Below are 21060 nucleotides of genomic sequence, written 5' to 3' on the forward strand. Positions count from 1 at the left end.
ATAGATGTAAAATGCTTGCTCTGCCAGAGACCCTCAAGTAATAGGTATGATTATTATTTTATTGGCAGACTGAGATGCTGGACAGAATGTGCTGACAGACCAGCAAGGGCACAGGGGTCGACACAGAGCCCAGCCCTACAGAGTGGGCCAGGGAAGTGGTGGAGGGGGCACTTTTCTTGGGACATACTCTGGCTGGATGAGCAGGTTTGCCCCTCCTCACAGGCATTGCTTGGTTACAAGCACAGAACCCAGACTGGAGCAATGGGAGAAGCTTGTGCCGCAAAGCATGGGTGGAACAGCCAGACTTCAGGAAGAGCAGACATAGGTCTGGACCCGAGGACACCTCCATTCAAGGACTCTAGTACCATCAGGATGCCTGCCGTCACTCATCTCTCAGCTCTGCCTGTTTGACAGCTTGATGCTCTACTCCCGCACACCCACCTCGTCCACACGGCCAGGAACATGGCCACCAACAGCTCGAAGGCCCCCTTCCCAAATCTGTTACCATGATAGAAAGACGGTCTGTGAAATCCAGTTCCAAAGATTTCCAGGAATGACTCTAAGTGTTCTGGTTTGGAAAGCTGCACTTCTTAGAGTGCTCAGTTGTGGCTATATAAGAAAAAGGCATTTTCCATGGTTAGAGTCAGAAAAAGAACAATTCCAGGAAGAAGGGGAGAATGCTGAGCAGAGAAGGCAGAATGTTCCTCCCACACCCCCTCAGGATTCCACTGGAAATTGCAGGGTAACCTACCTAGAACGGGCCAGACCACATTGCAGCAGGGGAGCTGACAGGGTAAAGGAAGGAATGACAGCCAAGGGTAGGGCCTGACACTGTGCTGAGAACAACGCCACACAGAAGATGTTATACAATGGCCTGTAGAGTGTGTTAGACAAATATGGGCTCTGATGGGTGTATTGATTATCCTTTATCTGGGAGCCAGTGTGCCGGCCTCCTTCAATCTCATTTACCCTCCCAGAAGCCCACTGGCGAGATATGCTGCTCTTCACTAGATAAATGAGGAAACTGAGGCCCAGAGAGGTCACGTAGCTATGAAGTAGCAGAATCAGCTGGAGGCAGTCTGATCCTAAACACTGTTTGGAAGGAACTTTTGGTCTTTGTAAACATATTGTTAATATAATATAAGCTGGATGTGACTCTGATCTTAGTTTTTCCCTTTATCTTGAGTGCTGACACTGTCATATCATTCTGTCATGCTAGCATGGCCACGCCACAGTGAAATCACATGGAAAGAGAGCAGGGCTGGTGCTTGTGTTAGACCCAGGAAACGGAACACTCACTCACTCAGTACAGGAGGAAGCCTCCGGTAGAATAAGCTGGGATGACTAAGGAAGGGGAATGAAAGCTGAAGTTTCTGACAGGCAGAGGGTCTTTCTCACAAAGAAACCATCAGACCATGAGAATCAGACTTTGAGAAATCGCTGAGGCCACACCACTAGATACTTAAAATGAAAGGTAATTAATCTTAGCTGAGGCCTCTGATGAACATTTTGGCGCTGACCCAAGGTAAGGAAATCAAAAAAACTCTTTTAATGCCCTGTCTTCAGGCCCAGTTCTGTGACAGCAATAAAATTACTTTGAATCAGAGTTTGAAGAGATTAATTACAAACGGAGTGCTCTCTAGGCCTCATTTCCCCAGGCCATGGGCATGCCTTGGAAAGGGCCATCCTGCACCTGGCACCTGGGCATAGCTGAAGCAGCCATGCATTCTGAACCCCAAAGCAAAATGTATGAATGGCACATCATTTTTTAAAAAATGATTTTTGATATCTTTATCTGAAACATCTCCTAGAGCATAAATAGATAATCACATTTATGGAAAAGGAAGAAAAAAAGTCTGTGCCATGTTATTACCACCAAGGGGAATCAGGTGGGAGGAGGGGCTGCCAAGACAGGGAAGACTGATAGCTTTGCCTGGTGCCAGACCCGGGATTGCAGTGCAGCCTGGCACAACCTGTCCTTGGACTTATAGTGATGTCATCCAGAGAGCAGAGGTGACACAGTGGATCAAGACTGTAACCCCCAGAGTAGCGCTGGCAGCAGAGAGTGAAAACTAAAAGTTAGCCTCTATGCTAGCTTTGGCAGCACATATACATATTAGAGTAATACACAGAAGATTAGCATGGCCCCTGCCCAAGGATGAGATGCAAATTTGTGAAGCATTCCGTATTTAAAAAAATAAATTAAAAGTTAGTCTCTCTCTAGGAGATTATCACTGCCTGGATGATATAAATTTGCAAATTACATCCCTCCTTTTTTCTCTTTTATGCATCTTCCTCAACATTGCATGTTCTTATGAATGCAAATTAGCTAAACAGATTGTTTTTGAGGAGATGTTATTTTATTTTTATTTATTTTAAAAATTTTAATAGATTAAGGGGGCACAAGTGTTTTTTGTTACATAGGTGAATTGTATAATGCTGAAGTCAGGGCTTTTAGCTTGTCTATCACCAGAATAGTGTACATTGTACTCAATAGGGAAATTTTTATCCCCGCCCCCCTCCTACTCTCCTCCCTTCTTAGTTTCCAATGTTCATTATACCAGTTTACAACCGTGTGTACCCATCATTTACCCCCCCTTATAAATGAGAACATGTGGTATTTGTTTTTCCGTTCCTGAGACACTTCACTTAGGATAGTAGTCTCTAGTTCCAACCAAGTTGCTGAAAAACACATTATTTCATTCCTTTTTATGGCTGAGTAGTACTCCATTGTGTGTGTACACACACACACCACATTTTCTTTATCCACTCATCTGTTGATAGTCACTTAGGTTGATTTCATATCTTTGCTATTGTGAATTGTGCTGCGATAAACATCTGGATGCAGGTGTCTTTTTGTAAAATGACTTCATTTCCTTTGGGTAGATATACAGTAGAGGGATTACTGGATCAAATGGTAGCTCTACTTTTAGTTCTTTGAGGAATCTCCATACTGTTTTCCATAGATGTTGTACTAATTTATAGTCCCACCAACAGTGTATAAGGATTCCTTTTTCTCTGCATCCACACCAACATCTATTGTTTTTTGATTTTTTAATAATGGCTATTCTGGGTCAGGGCATGGTGGCTCACACCTGTAATCCTAGCATTCTGGTAGGGTGAGGTGGGAGGATTGCTTGAGCTCACCAGTTCAAGACCAGCCTGAGCAAGAGTGACACCCTGTGTCTATGAAAAATGGAAAAATTAGCCAGTTATGGTGGTGTGCACCTGTAGTCCCAGCTACTTGGGAGGCTGAGGCAGGAGTATCACTTAAGCCCAGGAGTTTGAGGTTGCAGTGAGCTGTGATGTCACCACTGCACTCTAGCTGGGGTGACCAAGCAAGAGTCTGTCTCCAAAAAAAAAAAAAGAAAGGGCTATTCTGACAGGGGTGGTATCGCATTGTCATTTTAATTTGCATTTGCATTTCCCTGATGATAGTGTTCTGGAGCATTTTTTCATGTATTTATGGCCATTTGTATATATCTTCTTTTGGAAAAACTGTTCATGTCTTTTGCCCACTTTTTGATGCAGTTCTTTGTCTTTTTCTTGCTGAATTTTTGAGTTCTTTGTAGATTCTGGATATTAGTCTTCTGTCAGATATAAAATTTGTGAATATTTTCTCCTGTTCTGTATGTTGTCTATTAACTCTGTTGATTATTTCCTTTGCTGTGCAGGAACTTCTTAATTTAATTAAGTCTTTTTTATTTATTATTGTTGTTGCTGTATTTGCCTTTTGAGTCTTAGTCATGAATTCTTTGTCAATGTCCATCCTAGGCTAATGTCCAGAAGAGTTTTTCGTATGTTTTCTTCTTCCTTTTTTTTTTTTTTGAGACAGAGTCTTGCTCTGTTGCCTGGGCTAGAGTGCCGTGGCGTCAGCCTAGCTCACAGCAACCTCAGACTCCTGGGCTCAAGCAATCCTTCTGCCTCAGCCTCCCGAGTAGCTGGACTACAGGGATGCGCCACCGTGCCCGGCTAAGTTTTTCTATATAGTTTTAGTTGTCCAGCTAATTTCTTTCTATTTTTAGTAGAGATGGGGTCTCGCTCTTGCTCAGGCTGGTCTTGAACTCTTGACCTCAAGTGATCCTCCCGCCTCAGCCTCCCAAAGTGCTAGGATTACAGGCATAAGCCACCATGCCTGGCCTGTTTTCTTCTTGAATATTTATGGTTTCAGGTCTTATGAGTGTTGTTGGGAAAGTATCCAGCCATGTAATATGAGTCATTATATTAACAATGGCTGGATATTTTCTGGACAGCCCTCGTATATTTAAGTTCAATCCATCTTGAGTTAATTTTTGTATATGGTGAGAGACAGGGATCCAGTTTCATTCTTCTGTATGTGGCTATCCAATTTTCCCAGCACCATTTATTGAATAGGGCTTCCTTTCCCCAGTGTATATTTTTGTCTGCTTTGTAAAAAATCAGTTGGTTGTAGCTATATGACTTTATTTCTGGATTCCACTGGTCTATGTGTCTAATTTTATACCTGTACCATGCTATTTTGGTTACTATATCCTTGTAATATTATATAATTCTAAGTCAGGTAATGTGATGCCTCCAGATTTGTTCGTTTTGCTTAGGATTGCTGTGACTATTTGACTATTCTGATTCCATGTGAAGGTTAGGATTGTTTTTTCTAGATCTGTGAAAAATGTCGTTGGTATTTTGATGGGAATTGCATTGAATCTGTAAATCACTTTGAGCAGTACTGACTCTTCTGACTCTTTTTTTTTTTTTTTTGGAGACAGAGTCTCGCTCTGTTGCCTGGGCTAGAGTGCCATGGCATCAGCCTAGCTCACAGCAACTTCAAACTCCTGGGCTCAAGCAATCCTCCTGCCTCAGCCTCCCGAGTAGCTGGAACTACAGGCATGCGCCACCATGCCCAGCTAATTTTTTCTACATACTTTTAGTTGTCCAGCTAATGTCTTTCTATTTTTAGTAGAGACAGGGTCTCACTCTTGCTGAGGCTGTTCTCTAACTCCTGACCTCAAGCGATCCTCCGGTCTCGGACTCCCAGAGTGCTAGGATTACAGGTGTGAACCACTGCGCCTGGCCCCAGTACTGACATTTTAGTGATGCTGATTCTTCCAATCCATGAGCATGGAATGTTTTCCCACTTGTTTGTGTCATTTCTGATTTCTTTCATCAGTGTTTCGTAGTTCTCCTTATAGACATCTTTTACCTCCTTGGTTAAGTATATTCCCAGGTATTTCATTTTCGTTGCAGCTATTGTAAATGGTATTGAGTTCTTGATTTGACTGTCATCTTGAGTGTTATTAGTGTATAGAAATGCTACTGATTTTTTTTTTTTTTTTTTTGAGACAGAATCTCACTCTGTTGCCAGGGCTAGAGTGCCGTGGGGTCAGCCTAGCTCACAGCAACCTCAAACTCCTGGGCTTAAGCAATCCTTCTGCCTCAGCCTCCCGAGTAGCTGGGACTACAGGAATGTGCCACCATGCCTGGCTAATTTTTTTTTCTATATATATTTTTAGCTGTCCAAATCATTTCTTTCTATTTTTAGTAGAGACGGGGTCTCGCTCTTGCTCAGGCTGATCTCAAACTCCTAACCTCAAGCGATCCTCCCACCTCTTGGCCTCCCAGAGTGGTAGGATTACAGGCGTGAGCCACCACGCCCAGCCTAGTTACTTGATTCTTTCATCTCACAGCTTGTAGTATTATCTCCTCCACTTTGACTTTGGCCAGTCTGATGATTATTTGTCTTGGAGATGTCCTATTTGGAATGAACCTTCCAGGAGTTTGATGCCCTTCTTGTATCTGTATATCTAGATCTGTAGCAAGACCAGGAAAGTTTTCCTCTATTATTCCTCCATGTAGGCTTTCTGTGCCTCTTTTTCTTCTCCCTCAGGGATACCTATAATTCTTATGTTTGATAACCTTACGTAGTTCCATAATTCATGAAGATTTTGTTCATTCTTCTTACTTATTTTTCTTCATTTTTGACTGACTTGGTTAATTTGCCAGCTTTGTCTGTAAGCTCTGAAATTCTTTCTTCTGCTTGGTCTAGTCTGTTGTTGAAACTTTCCACTGTATTTTGAAATTCCCTAAATGACTCTTTCATTCCCAGAAGTTCTGTTATTTTTTTTCTTCAAATATCTATGTCTTAAAAAAAATACCAAACAAAAAGACAAACATCTGTGTCTTTAGTGAATTCTTCTTTCATGTCTAGAATTATCTTTTTGGTTTCTCAGTGTTGGTTTTCAACTATCTCACCAATCCCATTGAGCTTACTTGAGATCCATATTCTGAATTTCATATCTAACATTTCAGAAGTTTCCTTTTGGTTGGAGTCCATTGCTGGGGAGTTAGTGTGATCCTTTGGGGGTGCTGAAGGAGTCTGTTTTCTCATATCGCCAGCAGTCTTATGCTGGTTCCTTCTCATCTGGAATCTCTTCCCTCGGCTCAAAACTAATAGTTTTGTGATACACCTGTTCTCCTCTGCTGGGAACTCTGTTGCTCAGTGAAGAGAGGGAGAGGTCCTTGGATGATATGCTTGAGTCCTGCTCTGGAATATTGACCAGGCGGAAGAGGGGTGGATGCACTGAAAGCCTATAACACAGCTGTTCCCCTGTATCAACCCTCTCCCCTGTGGTTGTCACAGTCCAAGCCAGTGCTGAGGGATATTTGTGTGGAGTGGTGGGTTGGTCCCCAAGCTGCTACTGGAAGCTCAGGCAGGGTGAAGGGGCAGGATGTGTCTCTCTCCATGGAGGCAGGTGGTGTGGGAGTTCTCCCTGACTGGGTCCTGCTGCAGCAGTGGCAGTGGTGGCTGGTCAAGGCTCTAGATGGTGGCCAGGGCTGTGGACGTTCTCTGCACCTAGGTCCAGGGGCAGTGGTGGCATGCAGTGGGGAGTAGCATGAGGTGGGTGGGCTCTAAATAGATTTAAAGAGCTATTTATACTAAAGTGTGAATGACTGCCAAAATCATTGAATGGATAAATTTTATTTATCCAAGATAGTTGAAAAAGAAGTGAGATATTAATGGTACAGATATACCATAACCACAAGGGGAAAAACTCAATAAGGTCAGAAAAATCAATAGCCATGGTTCAATAAGGAACAATCAGGAATAGGAGAACTAGAGCAAGACAGAGCAAGGGCAGAGTTCTCAATATGGACTGAACTGATAAGTAGCTGATTGGAAAGAACAGGTTAAAATGGGAATTCAGATTACTAAGGGACTATATTTGGTATGTACTAATCAAAACTCTTGAAAAATATCCAGCAAAAGGGACAGATAAAGAGATTGGAATTTGCTTACGGGTTTTGCTAGTGACAGAATGAAGTATCTCAGTCATTGCAATCCCAAACTAATATACAGTAGTTTTGAAATTGCCTTTCCAAGCTGTAAATAAGTCCAAAGCTGGGGGCAGCTGTCTACTCAAATTCTGACTAAGAATTCTCCCTTACTAGCAAGAAATCAACTGACTCAGCACTCAAGCAGAATATGTTGTGAGTAGTTTTCATTTGACAGGGCGAGCCACCAGTGGGGAGATACAATGATGGGGAATATAATTTGATGCTGAGGACATTTCTCACTTCTTCGCTTTCATCTGGGGCAAAAAAAAAAAATACTGAAACAAAAACCCTAACTACTTCCTCATACTTTGTAGTATTTTACTGTTCACTAAGTACAACCCAAAATATCTCCTTTGAGTCTTACAGTAGCACTGTAAGGGGTGGGCACTGTCACGCACATTTTTCAGATGGGAACACTGAAGCTCAGTCCACTGGACCACAAAAACCACTGTGCCTCAGCTGTTCCCCCTCCCATCCCCAGATGTTCGTTGGAAGAGATCTATTGTAAGTGGACTATTTTATATGGAGAGTAAAAGCAAAACAAAAAAATCCTTCTGCTGCCTGACATCTGCCAACTCACTAACCTTCCTCTATCTCTTTAAAAATGAATAATGTCCATAAATGCTCATAGGGAGACTTTTAGGACTTAAACACTGTCTATTGATAACATAATAGTCATACTTACAGGGCTCCACTATGCACATAAATGGGGCATGCTTTTATAGCCAGAAATAATTTACTGCATAATGTCTGCTAGTAAATTTGAGCATATGATGATCCTGAATGTGTCTTGTCAGAAAGCAAACCAGTCAGCTGGAAGAAGTGCACGGAATCCATAAATAAAGGCTCCCACTTTTGCATCAAGATGAATCTCCAAGATCATTTCCTTTCCTCTGGCTTCTATCCCATCATGAGTGGGGAGCCGGCTGGGGGGAAGGTGGAAGCCCTTTACTTGGCTTTAGTTCTCCAAGATTCACAGCCTCATTGCTATTTGGAATGGAGACAGCTTTCTACCTGTGTAAGGATACTTGTCAAGTTTTTTATTTTCTTTAGTTTTTAAATTCTTCACTCTCTAGAATTGAGAGTGGGATATTTTTACTGCTTTTTGGCCTTTTGTTTTGGGCTATCTTGCTTTCTTTCTTCAGTAGTTCCAGCTACAGAAATTGATTTGAATGTTAGGTTTAATCCAAAAAGAAACAACACATGGCTGTAGCTTCTTTCTGGAATTTCCCTGTTTTCCTTAGACTGTAGAGTACAAAGATGTATTAGAGAATTTTCTGTAGAATGGCTTTCTCTTTCTAAACTTTGGGAAAGGCTGCTGGGCATGGTGGCACAGGTCTGTAGTCCTAGCTACTGGGGAGGCTGAAGCAGGAGGATTGCTTGAGCCCAGGAGTTTGAGGCTGCAGTGAGCTATGACTGCCCCACTGCACTCCAGCCTGGGTGACAGAGTGAGACCCTGTCTTAAAAAGCAAACAAACAAAACAAAACAAATAAAAAACTTTGGGAAAGCCTATTCTTAGATTTGTGGATACTGTGGATAAAAGTCTTACGTCTACTAACCCCCTTCTTTCCTTGGCAATTTTATATTTTAAAAAAATTCTTCTGATCACACATAGCTTGGCTCATATTTAGATGCAGAGAATGGCTTACATTTAGAGGTTGAGAAACACTCCAAGTAAAATAACCCACAAACATGTCATTGTTTTCTTGCACTGCAGAGTTGAGAGAAATCAAGTCCTCCCAAGCAGTTTGTAGCAAAAAGAAAGTTACAATCCTCAGCTAAGTTATACAAGGTTTCTTTGGACAGATGTTTTTCTTTATAGGAACATTGCATTCTTTTTTTCCTTTTTATGCCTCTGGATTATTTTTCCTGTTTTGGCAATCTGCCCTCCGGCTATTTGGGTTTGCCTGCAGGGAAGTTGGAAGGCTAGTATTTTGTACACCACTTAAATCTGCCATTGAAATGGAGTCCGGTCAAGAACATGCTACCATGAAACCGGTGGCTCTAACTCTACTTCCATCTCATAGCGTGACCTTGAGAAAGTTGCCCCCTTTTTCTGGGTTTTATCCTCCATTTCTAGCCCTTCACAAAGCATTTTGTCAGGTGGCACGTCGGGAAGGAGAGGCACAGTGGATATCATTAGGAGTGGCTTTGCACTGCATTCATCACAGTGCCTGCACGTCACTTCATCATTAGGGGATTTCAATGGCTTTAAAAAAAAAAAAGACCTGGGGTACTGGTTTTGTGGCCTTTCAGAAGGCTCAATATTGCTACAAAACACATGACTATCTAGATTGTTTCTTCCTTAAGCAGTAACATATCTGGCATTTGTAATATACTTTCAATTTGCAAAGAATTTTCACATTTGGTGTCTCATTTAATCAGATGCTAACACTACTGTGATCTGAGGGAGGTATGTAGAGAAAATACCTGCAGTGCTACCCGAAAGATCTTAGAAATATCAACTGGGGAACCCAAAACTTTGAGCAAGTATTCAGGAAGGCTGGCAGACATCCATCCATCCTTCCTTCCATCCATCCATCCATCCACCCACCTACCCACCCACCCACGCATCTATCCATTCATCTTTCTATCCATTCATCCTTTTGGTTTCTGACATAGGAAACCCATTCTCTAACATGAAAGTACATAGGGCATTTGACCTCATATAGCTCTTTCTTTTTTTAAAAAAATTGCTTTAAAATGTTATAGTTAATAAAACTCACTTTTTGGTGGACAGTCTATGAGTTTTGACAAGTGTGTAGAGTCCTTGTAACTACTGCCACAATCAAGACTCAAGAAATTCCATCACCCACCCCCTCCAGAAAGATTCTCTCTAGCTTCCTCTCTTTGTGGTCAAACTCTTGCTCCACCCTTAACTCTTGGCAGCCACTGATCTGTTCTCTGTCCCTACAGTATTTCCGTTTCCAGAAAGTCATACAAATGGAAACATATGTTTGAATCTGGCTTCTTTTGCTTAGCATAATGCATTTGAGATTCACTCGTGATGTTGCATATATCAATTGTTTGCTCTCTTTTATTGCTGAGTAGTTGTTCCTTGTATGAATGTACCGTAGTTTGTATTCAGTTTATTCCCCAGTTGAGGGATATTTGGGTTGTTTCTAGGTTTTGGTGGTTATGAATAAAGCAGCAATAAATATTCATATACAAGTTTTTTTGTACAAATACAGGTTTTCATTATGTTTGGGTAAATATCAAGAAGTAGGATAACTAGGTCATATGGTAAGTGTATATTTAAAAGAATCTGCCAAACAATTTTCCAAAGTGGCTTTGCTATTTTGCATTCTCACCAACAGTATATAAGAGTTCCTGTCACTCTGCGTGCTCATAAACACCTGGTATCCTCAATTTTGTGTGTGTGTGTGTGTGTGTGTGTGTGTGTGTATGTGCGAGCTAGTAGGTATGTAGTAGTATTTCATTGTAGTTTTATTTATTTATTTATTTTTTGAGACAGAGTCTTCCTCTGTTGCCCGGGCTAGAGTGAGTGCCGTGGAGTCAGCCTAGCTCACAGCAACCTCAAACTCCTGGGCTCAAGCAATCCTCCTACCTCAGCCTCCCGAGTAGCTGGGACTACAGGCATGCACCACCATGCCCAGCTAATTTTTTCTATATAAATATTTTTAGTGGGCCAGATAATTTCTTTCTATTTTTAGTAGAGACAGAGTCTCGCTCTTGCTCAGGCTGGTCTTGAACTCCTGACCTCGAGCGATCCACCCGCCTCGGCCTCCCAGAGTGCTAGGATTACAGGTATGAGCCACCGTGCCCGGCCTCATTGTAGTTTTAATTTGTATTTCTCTAATGACTAGTGATGATGAGCATCTCTTCATCTGCTTGTTTGTCATGTGTATATCTTATTTGGTGAAGTGATTGTTTAAACTTCTATGATTTTCAAAATAGGTTTTTAAAAAAATTTCTGCATTTTGAGAATTCTTTGCATATTCTGGAGACAAATCCTTTGTCAGATATGTGATTTGCTAATATTTTTCCCAGTCTTTGGCTTGTCTTTTCATTCTCTTATCTGTATCTTTTGTAGAGTAAAAATTTCTGATTTTGGTCAAGTCCAATTTTTCAATTAAAACTTTTTTTTTCAGATACGTAGTTTAACTCTGTCACCCAGTCTAGAGTGCAGGGGCATGATCACAGCTGACTACAGCCTCAAACTCCTGGGCTTAAGTGATCCTCCTGCTTCAGCCTCCCAAGTAACTGGGAATACAGGTGCCCCTGCCACCATTCCTGGCTAATTTTTTTTTTCCTTTTTCGAGACAGGTCTCACTATGTTGCCCAAGGTGGTCTCAAACTCCTGGCCTGAAGAAATGCTCCCACCTCAGCCTCCCAAAGTGCTGAGATTATAGGCATGAGCCACTGTGCCTCACCCTGGCTTATTTTTTCAATTTTAAAAAAATGAATTGAGTCTGTAGTTCCAGCTACTTGGGAAGCTGAGGTGAGAGGATTACTTGAGCCCAGGAATTGGAGGCCAGCCTGGGCAACACAGCAAGACTCTGTCTCTAAAAATTTTTTTTGAAAAGAAGGATTGTGCTTTTCATGCATTATATGCATTATCTAAGAAATATTTCCCTAAACCAAGTTCACAAAAATTTCTCCTATGTTTCCTTCTAAAAATTTAAGAATTTTACCTTCTACATTTTCATTCCTGATCCATTTTGAGTTAATTTTTGCATAAGGTGTGAAGTATAGATCAAGGTTCATTTTTTTGCATATAAATGTCCAGTTTTTCCAGCATCATTTGTTGAAAAGATCAGCCAAGCTGGCTCAGTGTAATCACAAGAGTCCTTATGAGAGGACCACAGGAGGTCAGAGTCAGAGAAGAGGATGCTCTGACAAAAGCAGAGATTGGAGTAACGCTGTTCCTGGAAGGGGCTAAGAACCAAGAACGAGGTTGGCCTCTACATGCTGGGCAAGACAAGGAACAGTTTCTCCGGTAGAGCCTTCAGAAACAACACAGCCTTGCTGATACCTTAGCATAAGAGACCCATTTTCAGACTTCTGACAGCTAGAACTATAACTGATTTGTGTTGTATCAAACCACTGCATTTATAGTAATATTTTACAGCAACAATAGGAAACTAGTACCCAAAGCTCCACTGAATTGCCTTTGTTCTTCTGTCAAAAATCAATTGGCTATGTTCATGTGAAACTATTTCCAGCTTCTTTTCTGTTCCATTTTCCTATGTGTCCGTACTTTGTCAAGACCACACTGATGTATCTTGTTTTTAAACCTGTCCTGGTCTGCTGCAGTGGCTCACACCTGTAATCCTAGCACTCTGGGAGAATCGCTTGAGGTCAAGAGTTCAAGACCAGCCTGAGCAAAAGCAAGACCCCATCTCTATTAAAAATAGAAAAACATTAGCCGGGCATTGTGGTGCATATTTGTAGTCCCAGCTACTCAGGAGGCTGAGGCAGGAGGATTGCTTGAGCACAGGAGTTTGAGGTTGCCCTGAGCTAGGCTGATTTGCCATGACACTCTAGTCTGGCAGTTGGGGTGACAGAAAGACTGTGTCTCAAAACAAAATAAAACAAAACAAAAACCCTGTTATTTTCTCTGCTTTATATCTTCAGCATATGAAAAGTTGGTTAGTGGGAATGAGAAGAAACTAAAAAGATAAAAGGCCACCAGATGACAAGTTTCAGGGTTGATATCTGTATTATTAATAGTTATCTATTGCTGAGTAATATTATCACAAACTTGGTGGCTTAACACAACAAACATTGATTCTCTCATAGTTTCTGTGGGTCAGGAATTTGGAGGCAGTTTAGTTGGGTGCTTCTGGCTCAGGGTTTCTCAGGAGGTTGTAGTCAAGCTGTGGGTCAGGGCTGTGGTCATCTCAAGGCTCGACTGAGGACGATCCACTTCTAAGGTCACTCATATGGCTGTTAGCCGGTCTCAGAAAATCTGCTTGCAAGGTGACTCACAGAGCGGCTGGCATGCCCTGATGCCTCCTATATGGGCCTCTCCATAGGCTGCCTGATGTCCTTATGACATGACAGCGGGCTTTCCTAGAGCGAGTGATGCAAGAGAGAGAGAGAAAGCGCACTCACTGAAAACAGAAATCACTGTCTTATTTTTCACCATCTTAAAAATAATTCTTTAGCTTTTATTTATTTTTTATTGGTATATAACAGTACATATTTTGGGGGTACATATGATATTTTGATATCTGTATACAACGTGTAATGATCAAATCAGGGTAATTGGGATAACCATCACCTATCTTTTCTTTGTGATGAGAACATTACAATTCTTCCCTTTCAGCTATTGTGAAATATACAATAAATGATTGTTAACTATAATTTCCCTACTATACTATTGAATACTGGAACTTATTCCTTCTGTCTAACTGCATTGAAACCACTGTCTTTTTATAACTTCATCTTGGACATGATGTATCATCACTTCTGCCATATTGTATTCATGAGACATGGGTCACTAAGTCCCTCCCACACTCAGGGCAGGAATTAAGCTTCACCTCTTAAGGGAAACAGTATCACAGAATCTATAGACATAACTTGGAAATCACTAGTCCACTCTGGCCACAAATCTCACATGCAAAACACACTCATCCCACTCTTCAACAGCCTGCAAGTGTCTCATCCCATTGTTGCACCAGCCTGAAGTCCGCAATCTTGTCATCTAAGTCAAGTCTAGGTGAGAAGAGGCTCCTGAGGTGTAGTTCCTCAAGTTTAGCTCCTCAAGTGCAGTTCCTCTGACCTGTGAAACTAAAGAGACTGGTTATCTGCCCCCTTCACACTCAACATGCAATGGTGATAATTTCCCTAGATATTCCTGTTCAACAAGGGGGCAACAGGATGCACAAAGCAGTCAGTGGTCCATGGCAATTCTGAAATCCTGTTAGGCCAATGCTGTAATTCCTTGATTAGGTCTCAAGGCCTCAGATTAATTCTCTGTGGCTCTCGGCTCCCCTCTCAGAACCCATGGTTTTGACCTCTCAATTGTCATTACCTTCTCACAAAAGGTAACATCTGTTTGCTCCATTTTCCTAATCCAAGTTTATAAATATTTCTCCTGTGTTTTCTTCTGAAAGTCTAATGGTTTTATATTTCACATTTTAGTTTTTGATCCATTTGGAGGCAATTTTTGTATTTTTTTTTTTTTTTTTTTTTGAGACAGAGTCTTGCTCTGTTGCCTGGGCTAGAGTGCCGTGGCGTTAGCCTAGCTCACAGCAACCTCAAACTCCTGGGCTTAAGCGATCCTTCTGCCTCAGCCTCCCGAGCAGCTGGGACTACAGGTATGCACTACTATGCCTGGCTAATTTTTTTCTATATATATATTTTAGCTGTCCAGATCATTTCTTTCTATTTTTAGTAGAGACAGGGTCTCGCTCTTGCTCAGGCTGGAATTTTTGTATTAATATAAAATGTGAGGTATATGTCTTTCAATTTTTTGAATATATCATAAATGTCCAATTGTTTTAGCACTGTTTGTCGAAATGTGGCAGAAATGACATTGTGCCAGTTCCCAGACTAGGCTTTAAGAGGTCTTTCATGCATCCTGTCTCAGGAACCCTTCCCATGCCATGAGAACAAGCCTGGGGTAGCCTGCTGGAGGGTGAGGGACCCTGTGGAGGAGAGAGAGCCCAGGTGTCCCAGCCAAGACCAACATAGACCATCCAAACAACCCCCAAGCATCTAGCCAGGGTCAGCATAGTAAAAATTGATCCAGACTTCCCGGGGGTAATTCTGCAGTATATGGGCCACATTCATATAATAACATGTTTATGCAGTTTGACCCAATCATTATAATTCCAGTATCTTATTCTAAGAAAATGATTAAACTAATGTATAAGGTTATTTAAACAAGATTTTGCATAATAGCAAAAGTTTGAAACACTTTAATGTTCAGGAGTGTGATGATTAAATTAGGATGCATCTATACAGTGGAATATTCTGAAATTGATAGAAATGATGATACAGCTCTAAAGGAAACTGTCCATACAATGTAGGGTGTCCCAAAAGTCACCCTACATAGGGAAAATGGGAAATGATAGCTAAAGGTACCTTTTTTTACAAAATATTCATTACAAGATTTTTGTATGGAGACTTTTGGGACACCCTGTATTCTTCTGTGAATAAGGCAATTTAGAAAGCATTAAATATTTTATAGTATGAACCTGTTTTTGAATAAAATTATATGCAACTATATCTGTATAGAAAAGTACCCGGAAGGAGCTATATATCTATCTACATGTGTACATATACCTATATTGCATATATTATAAATATAGTACATATGTATAGACATAGATATATAGCTCCTTCCAGGAACTTTTCTATGCAGATATAGTTGCATATAATTTTATTCAAAAACATGTTTGTACTATAAAATATTTAATGCTTTCTAAATTGCCTTGTTCACAGAATCTATATATACACATATATAGATATATATAAATTATAAACAGTGGTTTACTCTGGAGAGGCATTATAAATGATTTTTCAGTTTCTACTTAGTAATTTTGTGTATGTGAATCTTTGAAAGTGAACATCAATTTGAATAAAATTAATAATAAAAAGAATGACATTATTTTAACTTTGGAAAAATATTAATATGTGTATATAGCTGTACTGAGAAGCTGCATATAACACTTGTAGCTATTTGATTTCCGTGGATGTAACTCTCAGGGTAATCTTAATGGAACTGCTCATTCATAGGACAGTGGATAATACTGGTCTTTTTTCTTCCTACCAGATGGCCAGGTTGTAAGTACATGTCACAACTAAAGTTTAGACAGCAGGTTGAATTTCCAAGAACATTGGATTTGGAGTCAAAAGACCAGTTCAGTGTTGGCTCCTCCTCTCTGAGTTGTTGTTTCTTCCTCAGTAAAACTGGGCTTCATTCATCAAACAACAAACATTTCTTGAGCATTATCGTGTGCAGGCCCTGTGGCTGGGTGCTAGGGGCCCAAGCACCTGCAATGCTTCCCTCAGAGTAGTGACGGGAGAATCAATTCCTACATGAACAAAAATATAACAGGAAATGGAATTCCAGGCACTGCGTTGTACTTTCAATAGTTTCATTAAGTATAGGAAATGAAACTGGATCTATTATGAAGTAGGTGGTATAATATAGTGGTTAAGAACTTAGGCTCTATAGCCGAATTGCCTGAGTTCAAATCCTGGCTCCACCATAATTTGGGGGATGTTGCCTAACTTCTCTTTGATTTAGTTTCCTCCATCTGTAAAACGGGAATAAGAACTGTGGCTCTCCTTATGTGCTTGTTGTGAGGATTAAATGAGTTACTATGTGTAAAATACTTAGAACAGTGTCTAGCACATAGTTAGTGCTCAATAAATATTAGTTGTTATTATTTGGGATGGAGAACACATCAGATCAGGTGTTTCTAACACAGATACGACCAAGTTGATATCAGACGGCGATCTGGCTGCGACAATTTTCTCTCTACTTGTAGCAAGGCTTCATTCACATCATCTGGCTAACTAGGTCAATGTCCACTTACTCTCTTGCTGTCCATGAACATCCTCTCAAGGCTTTGTGTGCCACTGACAAGAATCATATTCCAAGCTAGAGGAGGGAGCTCTAGAAGCAATTGCTGGAAACTCCAGACCAGGTCTCCAGGTACATGTGGAGAAAAAGATGGGGTACTTAGCTACCTACTAGGGGCTGCTGATTGTGCCTACTATTTTAAGAAATGTGGTGTGTTTGTCTTATTGCTCCAATTATGCGTGGCTTCTATTCCCAAAGTCTTCATGTGGTCCAAGCTGGCTGTTAGATTTTCAGTTATTCTAGCTACATTTTTATCTATTAAATTTAATTGATTAATTAATTTTAGAGACAGAGTCTTGCTCTGTTGCCTAGGCTGGAGTGCAGTGGTGCAATTATAGCTCACTGTAATCTCAAACTCCTGGGCTCCAGCAATCCTCCTGCCTCAGCCTCCCCAGTAGCTAGGACTACAGGCAGGCAGCACCACACCCAGCTACTATCTACATTAAAAAAATTTTCTCGGCCGGGCGTGGTGGCTCACGCCTGTAATCCTAGCACTCTGGGAGGCCGAGGCGGGTGGATTGCTCGAGGTCAGGAGTTCGAGACCAGCCTGAGCAAGAGTGAGACCCCGTCTCTACTAAAAATAGAAAGAAATTATCTGGCCAACTAAAAAAATATATATAGAAAAAATTAGCCGGGCATGGTGGCGCATGCCTGTAGTCCCAGCTACTCGGGAGGCTGAGGCAGGAGGATCGCTTAAGCCCAGGAGTTTGAGGTTGCTGTGAGCTAGGCTGATGCCACAGCACTCACTCTAGCCTGGGCAACAGAGTGAGACTCTGTCTCAAAAAAAAAAAAAAAAAAATTTCTCAATGATTTATGCAATCTGGGTAAATTAAGGAAATGGCCCTTATATTGGGCATATATGTTTTGCAAATATTTTTAATTATGTATTCCAAATATCTTTGCCAATTTATTATGTATTTGTTCTCAATTTGTTTTTCTAACACAAAGACATTTTCCTCTCCAAAGAGAATTCTGCAGGTGCCTTTTCCCTACTTGCTATTCTAAGGTAGGTCAAGGAAGTTTTTTGGAAGAAGTGACTTTTAATTGAAAACTCCATGAGTGAGAAGCACCAATCAGGTGAAAAGAACAGGGAAGAGTGTTGCCAGCAGAAGGAACAGCATGTGCTTCATCTCTCTTTCATGATATCACCTCTCCTTTCAGCACATCTGCTCCATCCACCTCTTGTTCCTGACTGGCTTCCTCGGCCATTTTTGATCCCATACAGCTGGCTTGCTCCTGGCCCACCCTGATCTTGACTATTTCCTTCAGCTTAGCTCTTCCCTTTTTCAACTGGTCCATCCCAATTTTTCAGTCCAAGGTGAGAATTTGCTATGCTAGCTCATACAGTCATAGGTTGGCTGGGTAGGGAGGAGTGATGATGGTATAGATTAGATAATATAAAAAAAATGATGACACTTCTCCTTTTATAGCAGAAATTTAGAGTGACAGTCTCTGATAAAAAGGGGTGTTGTTTTGGTATGTAATAACTGATGTTTGTAGTTCAGTATGCACCCACCTTCTCTTTCTTTTTTTATATTTTAGAGACAAGGTCTTACTCTGTCTTCTAGGCTGGAGTGCATTGGCTCGATCATAGCTCACTGCAGCCTTGAACTCCTGGCCTCAGCTGATCCTCCTGCCTCAGCCTCCTGAGTGCTGGGGTTACAGGCCTGAGCCACTGAGCTTGTTTATTCTCAGTCTTTATGTCAATGAAGGACATGATGAACACTCACATATTAACCAATATATCAGTTGGCTTAGGCGAAGTTATGCTGAGGTAGAAATAGATGCTAAGATCTCATTGGCTTAAAACAAACATTTTATGCATGTTACATGGCCAATGTTAACTGGCTTTGGCTCTGCTGTCTTCTATAGTCTTCTTACTCCAGGATTCAAGCTTAAGGAGAGCCCTTATCTGGGACATACTGCTCACCTGGTATAAGGAAAAGAGAAAGATGGTAGAACCATATGATAGCTCTTAAAGTTGTTTGGAAGGGGCATACATCACTTCTGTTGCCATTCCACTGGGAAAAGCAATTCCACGGCCAAGCCTGAGATCAATGTGGAGAGAGGATACTTCTCCCATAGGAAGAGGGGTTAAATATTTTGAACAAATAAACATTCTTCCATAGTTCATCACAGCCAGTATCATTAGTCCCATTTTGCAGGTGAGAAAACTGAGGCTAAACGAGGTAACTTGATTAAGGTCATAGATTAGAACTCAGCTCTGTCTGGCTTCAAAGTCAAATCATGCAGTTTCTTTTTGAGAATTTTTTTTAACACTATGTAGGCCCCAGGAATTGTAATTTATCCTGGGTCACAGTGACTTCTCATCAGCCCCAGAAGCTTCTCCATGAACATTTCTAGAGCTAAACCACCTTTAAATCTTTCTGGTAGAATGTGAAGCTAGAAAGCGGTCAGGTTTGGGGAACTGCCCCCATGAGAGCCAACTCTATTCCATTTAGTAATTTTTTAAAACTGTTCAATTATTTATCTGCTTTATGGGTTTGTAGATCCTTTGGATAGGGAACACCTATCAGCTTTTATCTTTTGTTTTTGAGTTTTCTTGTGTGTGTGTGTGTGTGTGTGTGTGTGTGTGTGTGTGTCTGCACTCCTCAAGCTTTTTTTCAAAGAAATTTTTGAAACTTCTAGATTGCTGTGGATATTTACGTTCACAAACAGTATTAGTGGGTGGAGAGAGTGCAATGCATCTACTTTTGCCAAAGAGCAATACTTTCAATTGAGATAGTGAGTAGAAGAGCAGAAAATCTTGAAGTGGGGATTGGGCGCAGAAGTTACAGCCAACACAGAGAATCCTTCATTGTTTTTGTAAATATCTGTTAATTTCGCTAGCCTTTCGTGCCGTCTTCGGGTTTCAGAGCTTCTGGTTCCCAAGTGCATGATGCTGTATGATAACAATGGGGAGGTTTTGACTCGCCAGGTTATGCATGTCCATCAGAGCAGAGGATTAGGGTGAGGCCAGTGATTCGCCCTGGACGCTCAATTTAAAGAGGCACTTGCACGAACTCGAGAGTTCGCTCTCCTCACTCCAGCCCAGGCCCTGGTGCCCATTATGCATTTATCATAACTCTGCTGCTTGAAATTGCCCCAGGCGAGCTTACCTATTGGAATTACCTGCCCCGCCCCCGGCAGACACGCAGAAGAACGCGGAGGGCCTCCCAGCCCAGTTACTTCGCTTCGCCGGTGAGGCTAATTTCCAGGTTACTGTGCAGAGTCCGGCCCAGGCTTGCGTGCGGAAACCGAGAGGGGGAGCGTGCGTGTGTGCCGGTGTCAGCCGGGCGGGTCCATATCCGGGTGGACCCGGTGGGTGGGGCCGCCCCTCCCTCCAGGTCCGGCGGGGAGTTGGGGGTGGGGAGTGACGTGCAGAGATTCCCTTTTGCCCCTTCGGATCCCAGAAGGGGCGGCAGAAGCAAAGCGAGGGTGGCAGGGCGTGGATCTAGGGCGTGCCCACCTTGCGGATCGGCCCTCAGGAGTGCCCCTCGCCCCCGGGCCTGAGCGGCCCCGGGCCACGAAGGAGGAGGAGGAGGAACCCGAAGAGGGCTCGCCCAACCGGCCACCCGCTCCGAACTTGCCGGGGAAACTAGTGCGGAGGGAGGGGCCGGGCCCCGGCCGCAGCGCGAGGAGGGGCGGCCGCAGCTGCATCCAGCCCCGTTGGCTTCCTTCCCAGCTCTCCTTTGCCTCCTCCTCCTCTTCCTCCTGTATGAGTCAGGCATTTCCCGGGGATTTGGAGCAGCCACGCGCGGCCCGGGCGCCTGGAGCTGTAGCAGCAGCCGCCGCCGCCGCGCCGGGGCCGCCACCGCGGCGGGCACCCGCGTCCCGGGCGCGCACGGACCATGGAGAGGGCGGCCCAGGGTGCAGACGGCGGCGGGGGCAGCAACAGCAGCAGCCGCAGCAGCAGCCGCGCCACCTCGGCGGGCTCCTCGCCCTCCTGCTCCCTGGCGGGCCGGGGGGTCTCCAGCCGGTCGGCGGCGGCCGGGCTCGGCGGCGGGGGCAGCCGCAGCAGTCCGGGCTCGGTGGCCGCTAGCCCGTCCGGGGGAGGCGGCCGCAGGAGGGAGCTGGCGCTCGAGGGCGTGCTCAGCAAATACACTAACCTGCTCCAGGGGTGGCAGAACAGGTAACGCGCCCGCTGCCCGCGCCACCGCGCGCCCCTCCCTGCGCGCCGCTGTGT

At 42.8% G+C, this 21060-nt stretch overlaps 1 protein-coding gene and 1 non-coding gene across 2 annotated transcripts in view; both read left to right on the plus strand.

The window, feature by feature from the left end:
* Window positions 1-2090: 2090 nt before the first annotated feature.
* On the plus strand, window positions 2091-2193 carry LOC123631190. Its single transcript, XR_006733056.1, has one exon. It is a non-coding gene; the product is annotated as a U6 spliceosomal RNA (small nuclear RNA).
* An 18415-nt stretch (window positions 2194-20608) lies between these two features.
* The window catches only part of OSBPL10 (oxysterol binding protein like 10), a 267585-nt gene continuing 267133 nt past the window's right edge, over window positions 20609-21060 (plus strand). The window contains exon 1 of the mRNA XM_045537519.1: window positions 20609-21006. Coding sequence (XP_045393475.1) covers window positions 20726-21006 — 281 coding nt within the window. The 5' untranslated portion in view covers window positions 20609-20725. The remainder of the gene's footprint in view (window positions 21007-21060) is intronic.

This window comes from Lemur catta, chromosome 1 (assembly GCF_020740605.2).
Source record: "Lemur catta isolate mLemCat1 chromosome 1, mLemCat1.pri, whole genome shotgun sequence".
In the NCBI taxonomy this organism is placed as follows: Eukaryota; Metazoa; Chordata; class Mammalia; order Primates; family Lemuridae; genus Lemur; species Lemur catta.